The sequence below is a fragment of the Citrus sinensis genome, chromosome 5 (genome assembly GCF_022201045.2).
Source record: "Citrus sinensis cultivar Valencia sweet orange chromosome 5, DVS_A1.0, whole genome shotgun sequence".
NCBI lineage: Eukaryota > Viridiplantae > Streptophyta > Magnoliopsida > Sapindales > Rutaceae > Citrus > Citrus sinensis.
This window is the reverse complement of record NC_068560.1, coordinates 36,632,655-36,645,827: the sequence shown is the minus strand read 5'-3', so window position 1 is coordinate 36,645,827 and position 13,173 is coordinate 36,632,655. Positions and strand designations below refer to the sequence as shown.

The window sequence follows — 13,173 nt, the reverse complement described above, 5'->3', positions numbered from 1 at the left end:
ACAGATACAGAAAGCAAGAACCATCATCATATGCATGTTTTATTCTACTAATTTCATGTCCGAGTTATGAGCGCCAATGGAAGAAATACAACATTTTCCTTCGCGCAGTAACTATAGCCCATCGGGAGCATCCCAAGATGATAAATTGATAATGTTGCTAAAATTTTGATTTATGTCCCTATCATTTATTACAATGATACCAGAGCAGCTCAACTGGCTGGCTCTGGAGCCACTTCAGCTCCAGAATGCCCATTACCAACGCGTTGGAGTTTGTCATCAAATCCCCACAATGTTGCTGATTTTGAATCATCTTGAATCATTAATTTGGAAAACTCTTCATGGTCATAATGCAATGTGGCCTTTCCTCCAAACTCAGTCGGAAGATTTTCCTCATCAAAATATGAACTCATGACTTCCACGCTGTCTTTATTCTTTGGATATACAAATTTCACCTTTTGGAATGTTTTGGCATCCAAGAAATACTTGACAACCTGAGATGCAGCAGAGAGGCAGCACATGTTATTTTATTAAAAGGTCTAACTCTTTGAAAACTAAAGAAATAATACCAAAAGTGGAAGAATTAAGAGAGAGATCTAAGAATTAATCATTAGTACGAATTCTAGTAATTACAAGCATGATATAAGAACCAGAATGCATTCTCAGGGAGCAGAACCAAAACCTTCCAAAATGCTTCAAAAATCCGTGGGGGATTGTAGAGAAATGCTATGGCCAGCCTTTCAGGGTAGTGATTTTGTAATATATTGATAGTTTCTCGAGCAGACCTGATAGGGACGCTGGTGCTCAATGACCACCCAGTGAAGTCTATTAACCATGCCATTTGTTCCTGACCCTCTGGAAGGTTTAGGATAGCATTCTCTATGAGATAGACTAGGTGTCTCATCTGATTGTCTATTGATGCAGTGTTCTGCAACATTTGAAATGACAACAGGTTTTAAAAATAACAAAATCTCAGAAAATGCAGCACTTGAAAATCATCTAAATAAACTACCTGCATTCCGGGTCTCAATATGAGAACAGTCCTGCCATGTCGGTCATGAAAACCAGCTCTAAATAACTTTCCGGTCTCACCTTCAACTGCAATTTCATTCTGGCAATGAAATCCTTAGCATGATCAGTGAAAGTTGAACTAATCGAACTCAAAGAAGCAATTAATTATATTGCCAAGTCCAGACTTATTATTTATGGCCTGTATAAATGTCACAACACACAACAACTGAAACCAACTAACCCAACGGATTTCCTCCGGCCTGTAGGTTGACCTCCATTTGAGTGTCTCTTCCAACATTTTCTTTGCTTTGTCCACATTCCAGTTTCGAGCCTCCAGATATCTCTTCAAGCATGCATCAGAGCAATACTGCAAACTACGTCCATAAAGTGGTCCGATCGCAGCCTTAAGCTCCTTGACCTGCTTCCAGTTTATTTTCACAGAAAAAGAGTTATTTCTAAAAGATCAATACATTTACCTCTATTTTGCTGTCAAACAATAAAACTGAGAAGAACTAATCTACTTTGATGGACTATATGACATGCTAAACTTCATTAATACAACTGATGACTGAACTCAACGTACATGGTGTCTATAAACTTCATTAATACAACTGATGACTGAACTCAAGGTACATGGTTTCTATATCTTTTCTGAGAAGAAAGATCTGCAAACCCTGACCCCAAATATTACGGGTGTAAACCATTGTTTGGTTAAGTGGAGCGTCAAGGGAACACCAAGGAAGATAGAATCCACGCATATGATTATTGTGAATTACTGACTGCAGCCAAATGAACTTATTAATCACCTTTGACTCATGATGGTGCTCCTCACTCTCCTGAGTGTTATTCTTCTTGCGAAACATGGCAACTGATCCCACAATTTAGCAATCGAGTCAACCTATAACATTAATTACAAAGAACATGTGAATAATTTATTCTCAACTGATTCAACAGCAAGATGGCTAGTTTTGAGAATAAACAATCATGTAGGTCAAGATGAGGAAAAACACAGGTACAGCAACCAACCAATTTCAAATATTATAGCATGGATACAGGTTGCAACTACCAGAATACAGGACCATATGCTTGAGTGGATCTCCTGGGTTGATTATGGCTTAGTTAAATACAGAAACCAGATCTTTAACATGATTGTCTTTCAACAACAACCGCTAAAGGGAAGGAGTCTTAGGCGAAACCATGTGGTCAATCTCCAAAGAGTTCAGTTAGGAAAAATAAAAGAAGCCAATTTAAAAAGAAGAATCATGAAATTCGTGTGTTAGATCCAGAAAAGGCAACATGATTGTTAGATCCACAGAAGCAACATGATTCAACCACCCCCCATAACAACTCTTTAATCTTCATTTTTTGAAAAAAATAGCCCATCAAACAAGAAATTAACAGATTCAGCCACATGATTACAACTGTACACTCAACCAGCTACAATCTGAATTAATTTGCTCCTTGTGGTTGCATAATCAGTATTTTGAGTGTTCCAATATATATATATGTATTTGGCTACGCTGACTAATAATTTAGACTAATCAAAATGCCTTTAATATTTCACAACGGCCACGTACTGTGCAATTTCTCTCAGTTTTACTACAGAACAAAAAGCAAAAGCAACCGGATTAAGACATGCAATCAACAAATAGTTCTCTCCCTCGATCCCCAACAACCTTATTATTAATAAAAGGAAATCAAAATCATTATACCAAGTCACCATCGACGAAAAAGTAGATACATAATAATAAATTTTTTTTAAAAAAAAAGATCAGAACAAATGATATCGAAGATAAAATCAAAATAATAAATCAGGAGGAGGAGGTTTACGAGTACTGTACCTGGAGAAGGAGATAGAAACACCGTGGTAATGCTTTGTCTATGAATCTGATTTTGAGGAAGATGGAGTTGACGAAACGAATACAAAATTTACTAAAAAGGAAAAAAAATGAGTGGAAGTAAAAGGAAAAAGAAAAAGAAATTACTCTGATAGATATTTGTGTCGAAGTGGCAGCGTAGCTAACTACAGTGGCTACAGCTATTTGTTTTGTTTTGTTTTATTTTATTATTTTATTTAATACGAGTAAAATGGGATCCTAATAGCTTCACTATCCTAATAGCATGAGCTTAATCTTGGATCACATGGCTGGCGTTGATGTTGAATTAATCAATTAAATTGAATGTCACTAAATTTATTAAATAAATTAAGAAATCTAAATTTATTAAATAAATTAAGAAATCTAAATTTATTTATAAATGATATAAAAAATATAAATAAAATATTAGAAATTAATAATTTTAATGAAGAAAATATAAAATAAAGTAAAAATTTAAGAGATTAACTAAGTAAAGAATTTCATAAAGGTAACAATAAATAAAAGACTTCAATATTAAAGATCATGATATATTAAGTAAGAGATCATTAATATAATAAATAAAAACTCAATAGATATAAAATTAAACAAGTTAGAGATTCAATTAAATAAAATAGAAAAAATATTGAGTAATTTAGTACTAAATTTACTATAAATATAAATAGAAAACTTCAAAAAAAAAAGTGAAGTTCTAGCAGCGCTATTGCTCGGCTGCAGCTTGGGGTTTAACTTGAAATTTAAAAACTTATTGATGTTTTTAATGATTAATATGTTTTCTAAGGATTAAAATTTTTTAGCCGTAACATACAGCTAATGTAAACATAAGCTTCGCCATGTGTCGCTGGCAAATATTTATTTATCCGTAATTAAAACTTGTACGATTCGATTTGATCCCCCCCTTTCCTCCCGTAACTCGCCCTCATTCGATGCTGCCCAAAAACGTCAAATAAATAAATTTAATTTATTCTTTCACTTCAGTATCATGCACCTGCGTGCGTTCTAGAACATATGTGTTGGCATATTCGATTCGCCGTCGTTTTAAATCCTTCGATAATGCCAAGGTAGAGTGTTCGGCTTCAACGGCTCCGGTTTCTTATTGTTAATTTGTGATTTGTCTGTGATTGGAAAGTTTTGAAAACTAAACGGCTGGTTAATTTGGTGTTGGGTGATAACGCACTATGCACTCACCCAATTGGGCCCGAGTTGGGGCCCACAGCACAAAAATATTCATGGACCCTACTCTCCCCCGATGATTCGGTAGAGATAGATTTATTCTTCCACACGTCGCAATTATGTAAATATTATTAAAGATAAAAAAATTTAACTTATGTCATAATAAAATTATTATAAGTATTAGTAGATTTTTTATTTTGAATATATTACTAGACTTAAATTAAACTGAAAAAATAAGGAAACAAATCAAATAAAACTAAAGAATTCGAAAAAGAAAGTTCACCTGTCCCACTACCTGTCACCTACTACACGCAAGAAAGTGATTAGATGGTATTGCTTTCAAAAATCTTAATCGGGAGGTCGGTCGTGGCAGGGACCCAATTGGCTTAAAGAAGCAAGAAGTTGGACAAATTCAGCAGCATGTGGCACGCTGAGATTTAGTCAAATTGTGCATGCTTCATTGAAGTCTTTTTTTTTTTGTTATGGCTTGCTTTTCCAATGACCAAGAATTAAGGGCCATCAACAGTGGTAGTCTATAAATGACTGCTAATTAATTTATTATTTATGTTCAGACAAAAGTCATCAATATAATTGATGCTAAGAGTCATGTCGCAGGACCATGAGCATCAAGGCCATCACAATTCAAAGGGCATTATTAGTTCTTGTTGGAGATTATGGATGTTAAAATATTTTTAATTTTCTTCATAAATTGCTGTTTATTATATTTCGCGATTGTATGGTTGTTACAAATTTATGCGCTAGTTACAGCGCTACAGGAAGTTTTTAAAATATACCATTAAGAGTTAGCTTTTTATAGGGTTACGAGAGTTACAAATGTTATCAATAAGTAATTTATTATAGTTCTGTTTAGGATTGAAATGCTGTAAGTTACAATTGTTATAGAAAAAAAATTATAATTATAAAATAAAAATTAGTAATATGTAGTTAATATATATTTAAATAATAATTTTGATAAGTTTATTAAAAATACAATATATTTTTTATTATACAAGTGAAAAATCATATCAATATAGCTTCCAAGTTACGGTAGCTAGTGTTTACCAAACACTAAAAGTTACAGCTGTCTAACCTCAATTCCAAACGCATCATATGTAATGTGAGTAATACTATAATTACAAAGATGACATGCAAATTTTTATGAAAAATCCATATGTAAGAGTGTGATAATAAGATAAGAAATCATATAACAATATCAAGTTATAAATATAAAAACATGTTTGATAAGTATAACATTAATTAATATTCATAAAAGAGTGGTTAATGTGCTTGTTACTTTTATATGAATTCCGATAAAAATGGATAAATCACAATTTTCAAAAGGTCAAGAATGCAGATAATGAGAAATTCATATTCCTTATATTATATTTTATGATTGGCCTGTGACTACGAAATGTTGTGTTTAATATCTAAAAATTGTGAACCAATTGATTTTGCCTAAGTGACTAGAGTCACTCCCTCACAAGTGTGAAATAAGTGGTATGAATCCCTCCAGATGCACTGTGGAGGTTTAAATGTCTCAATAATTGTATGATTATAAATATTATAAGCAATAGTTTCATAAAAAATAAAAATAAAAATTATGCCCATTAAGGAGATTGATCAAGACACATGATGATATTTTTATTTTAAAAAATTCTTAATATTCATGTCAATGCTAACGAATGACTCTCACTAATTAAGACTTTGATAGTGCCTCTTTATTTTTAAGTATATGTATATTTTTTAATTTTTTTATTACATATAGTTGTAAATGATTTTCTTTTATAGTTGTTAATGATTTTTTTTTTTTTTTGTGTACAATGTTCATGTCAACGGCCCAGCTGCCTTCCACCCGTTGGAAGGCACAACTTATATTTGTCCTATAGTGTTGTGGCCATTGGATATTTGAGAAGTTGATCCAATGGCTCTTGTTTGGAAGCACGAAATTGAATTTCAATTGGCAACCGTTTCGTGGACTGTGCAAGAGACAATTGTATACAAAAATTTAAAAAAAAAAGTTCCCTTTCATCAGCCGCCACCGCCACCCATAACACCCTTTAATATCATGAGCATCGTCCCAATCCTTGGCTGCCATCCACAAGCTCTAACAACCACCATGACCGCCATCACAACCACCACTCCTCACAAACCCTAGCCACCGTTACAAACATTCATAAAATCTAACCACCATTGTCAGTTCATTAGGCTTAAACTCCGTCGCCGCTGTCTACCAATTATCCACAACACCTAACCACCGTCACCAACAAACGTTGGCCGCTGCCTCCTACAAGGAAGCCTTACCACCTGCCATCGCACACACATAGAGTATTGCGACAGAGCCAGAATGTAAATAAGATCCAACCGAGGAGGGATGTTTTCCTTCTCTGGCAGACTTTTCTTTTTTTGTCTTTTCTAATTATTATATTACTTTTTTTTTGTCTATATTTTAGTTGTTAGATTGTTTTGTTGTCCTTGCTGGCGACGGTGGAGTTGCAGCTAGAGGTGGTAAAAATACCCGTCCGGTCTGGACCCGGACCGTACCCGGGTGTTGTGGGCTGGGTATTACCCGGGCCGGGTATGAAGCCAGGTCGATCTTGGGCATCACTTGATAAACTCGGAACCCGAATTTTATTAAAAAAATATTATAAAATATATATTATAAAATATATATTATTTTAAATATTTATATTTATTTGACTCATTTAATATACATATATAAAGTTTTAAACACTTAAAGTTTATATTTTCATGTCAAATTTTATTGAAATAAATTTAAAACTTATAAAATTACCAAAAAAATAAAAAATATATACACATAATATATAAAATTCGGGTACCCAGATTAAAACCCGACCCGAACCCGGACCTAGACCGATTGCATCCGGGCAGGGTCCGGTCATTACAATACCCGAACTCGGCCCGGAGTTTTGCCATCTCTAGTTGCAGCTTGTGTTGGTGATGCTTGGTGTCATTTTAGAGATTTTTTTTTTTTTACGGGCTACACCAGTTATCTTCATTCATTACGTGTCCTTTTATAACATGTTGGATTTTACTACTTTTTTATCCAAGGGCAACAAGAGAAAAGAAGGGGTACCTTCCAATGGGTGGAAGGTAGCGCCCAAGTCAACGCATAGAATATATGGTATATATTTAATATTTCAAGTGATTAAAATTGAAAGCAATTCAAAGAATAGACCGCATTTCTAAAGCATTATTCCTCTAAAGAAAAGGCACAGAGAAATAGAACTAATAATAATAATAATAATAATAATAATAATAATAATAACCCGCCTATGTTGGAAAGGTAAGGATACTCTTTCATAACTATATAATTAAATTTATAATAATTTTTTATTATTTATCATTTTATATATGTGGTTGTAATTTATGTCTTATCTTAGTCTTAGATCAACTTCAAAATAACAATAGCCTAATAATAATAATAATAAAGTAGAAAGGAGCATCAGATTCCGTTAAAAAGGGAAGCATAAAATTGTTGGGTGAAAACTGGAACACAGAATATCTTCCAATCAGCGTTAGTGTACGGCGTAAGCACAAAGCTTTCAATTACTGTAGAAATTTATTTATTTTTGGTTTTATCTTTCCTTGGTGTCATATGCTTCATTTAGTTAACACAAACTAATTAAAATCCATATAACGAGAGATTTGCAGTTTGTATAAAAGGTCAAAAGCACCATAATGGCCTAAGTTATTATTGAAATGCCATTTCACTTCTAAAATTGTAAATTAAAAGATGTATGTAAAAAGTGTTGGACGTAATCACTTCATTATTATATTTTTATAAAGAGTGAAACTATTTAAACTCATTCAAATATTTAAAAACTCACTTATTGATAAATTTATTTTTATTTGAATAAAACAATAAACAAATATCTATTCTATTTAGAATAAAAAATTTAATTAAAAGTTCTACAACCCTTTAATGAGTTCTTAACTCAAATAATGCTTTAATAATAATTTTGTTAAGTAATTAAGTTTATATTAGGTATTTGGACGGATTTGTAAGGTGAAATATAAATTTTCATAGAGGAATTAGGTAGATTTAAATACCCTCTGCCCTTTAAAAAACCTTATATTTACTACATTTATCTTAGTTGACTTATAAAATATCAAGTCTAGCTTTTAATTAATAAAAATAAATTACATTGAAAACATTTTTGTTTTTATCTAATTTTAATAAGTGAAAAAATGATTTTGTAGTGGGTTAAAAAATTGGTAGATTAATATTTGGGGTTAAAATATAGTTTTGTCCTTAAATTTTATGATATATTAAAATTTTGAGCATGATATCATCATTATAATTGTTTGCTATTAAACTGTAGTTAAATGTATTGTTTGTGTGAATGTCCCCGCCCAATATTTTTCACACGTATTTTTCATTTTACAACTCATATAACCCATAATAAATTTCTTTGAAAATTTTGTATTTCGACATCCTCAATTTTGTGGACTTTTTATTGTGGCCCGTTCAAATTTGTAAATTCTACGCTCTGACCCATGAACCAAATCCTCAGTCATAGCCTATTAAAACTAATTTTAAAATAATTAATAACAGATAATATAATTTAACAAGACAAGACCTTTGTCATAACCTATTAAAATCTACCTGCCTGTATTTTACCAAACGCTTCCATTCATACTATCAGCGTCATTTTGGAAAAATAATTTCATTGAATCGAGAGATCCAATTAATTAAATTAGATGTGTAAAACTACTGCAACAACTTTTGAACAAAGAGACGAGTCAGCGTCAACAATCAAAGGACCCAGGTGGATTCGAACCACCAACCTCCCAAAACTCGCAAGTTTGGGTGCTCTTGCCGTTTAGAGCTTATGGACCCATCCAACAACGAAATTTTGCCAAGACTACCAAGACTTCGGTGAGAACAGAAATCGGCACAAAAGAATGGACTCTCAAAAGAACCAAAAGCTAGAAAAAATAGGGCTACATTTACTTACAATTTTTTCTTTATTTCTTTTTTTAGTTTTGTCCATTTTACATTAAATTTTATGGTTTCTAATGAAAACAATTCAAACATATTTACACAAACCCGAAAACCTTTAATTCAATACAATGTCATTTCCCCGGGTGCATAGGGAACTCATTAATAAACCTTTTTTTTTAAAACCACATCAAGAAAGCAAAACGATATAGCAACGAGTATGCATCGATTTCTAAATAGTTACAATTGACAAATTAGCTTTCCTCCATTGTTGGTCCGCATACTATTTTTAAAGAGTGAAGAACCAAACCATCCAACGAACCAAAAAAGGTCTTCGACTAATTCAAAACTGTAGTTTCGACTAAAGACAACGTAAATAATTATCCGTAGCACCAAAATACAGATTATAATCCTACTTTGAAATTAAAATACTGTAACTTTTAAAATATAATTAGAGTAAAAAATTATAATTATAAAACAAATTAACAGAATATAATATACATAATTTTTAAAAAATTACTTTAATAAAACTAATAAAAATATAATAAAATTTTCACACAATTTTTTATTTTAAACTATAATTGCCAAACCTCAATCTCTTAAGCTATCTATAACCGCAAACTAAAAATAAATAGTAATAGGATAGCCAAAAAAAAGTTAAAAGAGAGGAAATTCAAAATAACAAAATTGTAACTTACAATAAATAAACACAATTTCTTTGCAATGAATATAAAAAAATATCGAAAACTGTCAATTACCATCTCCTAGCATTTTTTCAGAAACTTTTCAATATTCACACACTGAGTATCATCTCCAGCCAGATCAAACTACCAAGCATATGAAAATCCAAGCTTTACCAGTTCAATGATCACAACACCATAAACAGCACATCAGTTGCACCACTGCAATTGAAAAAATTATCAGAAGAGTGGCAAGACAATATTCTGAGAAAAACATTTACACAATAATAAAACTGCTCTTCCAAACTAGCAGCTGCACGAGGACTTCATTACTACTAGCAGGAAAAAATAAATAAATTAAATAGTAAAACAATATCGAAGGAGCCAACAGAAAAGAAGCCCAACTCATCTTAACTTCATAGAAACATTTATCCCAGCCGCTTATTTTTCAAATCCAAGCTGATAAATGGATTACAACAGGTTTGAAACTCAACTGAAGCACAGTGCTGCCGTGCAACCAAGCTGATCCACATCGTATACCAGACACACATAGAACTGTTCTCCAGCCAAACTGCAAATATCTCCACCGCAAAGATGATACAGCAAAATCCAACACCATCAACACCACAGAGATAATAATGATCCAATCCCTGCACATTAAAATACATAATATAAACTAATCTCTGAAAAAAAAAACTTCTACCCTATTCAGATTCGTCACCTCTTGACAAACATATCCTCTGAAAAAACAAAAAAAAAAAACTTCTACCCTGTTCAGATTCGTCACCTCTTAACAAACATATCGGTTGCATAGTTAACAGCGTTTGATTTCTTCTTCAAGTTTGAGCAAGTCTCCCTCTCGCGTACAAAGCCCCCTGTCAGCACTTCTATGCCAGCCTGTACAAAACTTCTTATCTCCATCTCAGCAGTAACCAAGGATCATATTTATACAGAAAAAAATGCCACGATTCTTTACAGCACTCTTCGCTGCACAAAGATTGTCCAGAGCGCTGGCACAGCTACTACACTTGATAGAACCAAGGGCTCAAATACTAAATATACAAGCCAACCCCACCAATTCAGTACAAAAAGAATAAACCCAGCAACAGCTTCTCAATAACAAAACAACAGTAATTGTATGCTTATATCAATAAAATTGAAGAACCAGCACCCAGATTTACATAATAAGATCTGGACTTCAAATCTAAATCCCAGCTACACCATCCGCCATATCAACAACATCGAACTTGGATTATTTTTTATTGTTACAACATCCATGAGAAGATGAATGATTATTTGATCAGTTATGTTGATCCACACTCAGGATTATAATTTGATGGAAATATAAGCAAGCAAATGAGATTGCATGTCAGTGCTGTTTCGATTAAATGTCAATGTTTTTTTAGCCTGCAGTTGGATTAAAATGCAGTCAAAGCTGACAGATGCATAAAACTTGATTGTTTTCTTATATAAAATATATATTATAGTCCTCAAGATATTTAGTTATAGAAAAGAAACATAAAAATAGAAATAAATTATAAACAATTAGGTAAACATTAATTAAATACCAAATATTAATGATTATGTTTGCAGTATGCACATCATCAATGTGAAAATTATATAGATCATAGTCTCTGGTAAGTTATTACCAGTTACTAGTGCAATTATGAACAATTAGATAAAACATTAATAACATACCGAATATTAATTATTATGGGCAAGTTATTACGAGCTACCAGTGCTATATAAGTTGTTATGATGAGCTAAAATATGTGTGCCAAAACATAGTCAAGTTCTATGTGTAACATATAAGCATTATTATGTAACAAGTGTCATCAATGTGAAAAGCATATAGATCATGGTCTCGGGTAAGTTAGTAGGAGCTACCAGTGCTATATAAGTTGTTATGATGAGCTATAATATATGTGTGCCAAAACATAGTCAAGTACTATGTGTAACATATAAGCATTATTATGAGATAAGTGTACCATGTATATAAAATTGATGTGTTTCAATAGATTGTACCTTCTGCTTTCCCTTCTTCGCGCGCAGGCATCTCGACTGTGAATCGTTGAAGATTTGGTAACGGACTAAAACGGCTAAAGTTAACGTAGGAGAAAAAAAAAGGAAGACGAGACAAAAAAAGGAAGGCAAAAAAACACCAGACACCAGCAGGGGGAGAGCCGGGGTAACGAAAAATAATAAAAGAATAATCCCCGTGCCATCTCCCCCCGAGAACAAAAAAATAAATACTTTTATTAAGCTTTTTTGACCTGCCATGCAAGCGCACCTGTCATGGCAAAGGCCGTAATAACAACCACAACACGTAAAATCTATCTCTCAACTTCCGATCACATATTTTCCTCGCCAGTCACAAATTTTTTTCTCCTTCACCTCCACACACAACATAATATTATAACAGCTAACAGGTAATAAAGCAAAGACTAAGCTTACACGATATGGTAGCTAGCATAACAAAGATTTTTTTTCCCCATCTTACTATCATCTGCAAACGTGTTCCGCAACAAGCCACGCCGTTGCGGGAGATAGATCGTATTCAATCCAGCTTCAGAACCGTCATGATTAGGTCGGCCACCATCACGATCGATCCATCGCTGACTTAATCCGAAGGGCGATTCCAAATCGAGTCAGCACCTAAAGAAAATCAAACATCTTGAGAAACCAATCACCAAACGATTTCAAAATTTAAAAATAAAAGATTAAAATTAAAAAAAAAATCAGATCTATGAACGTTTAAAATCGGAAAATCAGAAAAAGACGTTGAGATCTAACAACGAATCTGAAAATATATACCATACATGGAATCAGAACCATCCGATTTACGTATCACAGCCCAGCAAGCTCGCCGATCTGACGAAAATACGAAGATCCAGATCAAAGCTTTGAGAAAATAGGCGAAGAGCCATGATGAGCCAAGACTATCTATTCGAATTTGAATAAACAAAAGCGAGAGAACTTAGAGACGAATAGATCTAAGAAAGCAAACAGCTGAAAGAGGCCGGCGCAAACAAATGGCTACAATAACTGGTAGAGGTGTTGTCATCACTTATAAAGAGATGAGTACCGACTTAAAATAGAACCCTAGTGATCTCACGGCTATTATTGTTTGATGAGTTATGAGATGGACGGTTCGATTTGAGCGATATTATTGATGCGTGTGGTTGTTATTTGTGCGAAATTGATAAGGTATGGGCGGCTATTAATTGTCAGGAGAAGGTTCTCGATATAGGAGACTTTTCTTTGCCTTCACGTCTTTAAATTTTAATCACAATTAATCCTTTATGGGCTCAAGATTTTTGACAATTTGACGAGGGATAGAAAATAAAAAGTTGATTAGCATTTAGACCACCCCCACAATTTTTTTTTTTTAAATGATAATAATCAATTGATAACTCAGGGCCTGCGCTCCCTCAAGTGGTAAAGCCTCTCTTGCTAGGCTCGCTTCCTTATTGAA

At 33.1% G+C, this 13,173-nt stretch overlaps 1 protein-coding gene and 1 long non-coding RNA gene across 6 annotated transcripts; both read right to left on the bottom strand.

Annotated features, from left to right (window-relative positions):
* Positions 1-5: 5 nt before the first annotated feature.
* On the bottom strand, positions 6-3,017 carry LOC102631036 (uncharacterized). Of its 3 annotated transcripts, none has more exons than XM_006473424.3 (6): positions 2,850-3,017; positions 1,815-1,906; positions 1,250-1,426; positions 1,010-1,108; positions 680-925; positions 6-491 (listed from the first exon to the last, which is right to left on the bottom strand). In XM_006473424.3, exons 2-6 carry the CDS (start codon positions 1,869-1,871, stop codon positions 210-212), a joined length of 861 nt encoding a protein of 286 aa, XP_006473487.1. In that variant the 5' UTR covers positions 1,872-1,906; positions 2,850-3,017; the 3' UTR covers positions 6-209. The 3 variants fall into 3 exon arrangements, with proteins under 3 accessions (XP_006473487.1, XP_006473488.1, XP_006473489.1); XM_006473425.4 differs by lacking the exon at positions 2,850-3,017 and adding an exon at positions 2,035-2,401; XM_006473426.4 differs by lacking the exon at positions 2,850-3,017 and adding an exon at positions 2,075-2,401.
* Positions 3,018-9,671: 6,654 nt separating this feature from the next.
* On the bottom strand, positions 9,672-12,751 carry LOC102630635 (uncharacterized). 3 transcript variants are annotated; one of them, XR_008054513.1, is made up of 4 exons: positions 12,518-12,751; positions 10,486-12,353; positions 10,193-10,348; positions 9,672-9,920 (listed from the first exon to the last, which is right to left on the bottom strand). It is a non-coding gene; the product is annotated as an uncharacterized LOC102630635 (long non-coding RNA). The 3 variants fall into 3 exon arrangements; XR_001507761.3 differs by lacking the exon at positions 9,672-9,920 and having other exon boundaries at positions 10,089-10,348; positions 12,513-12,751; XR_370219.4 differs by lacking the exon at positions 9,672-9,920 and having other exon boundaries at positions 10,089-10,348.
* Between the last annotated feature and the right edge of the window lie 422 nt (positions 12,752-13,173).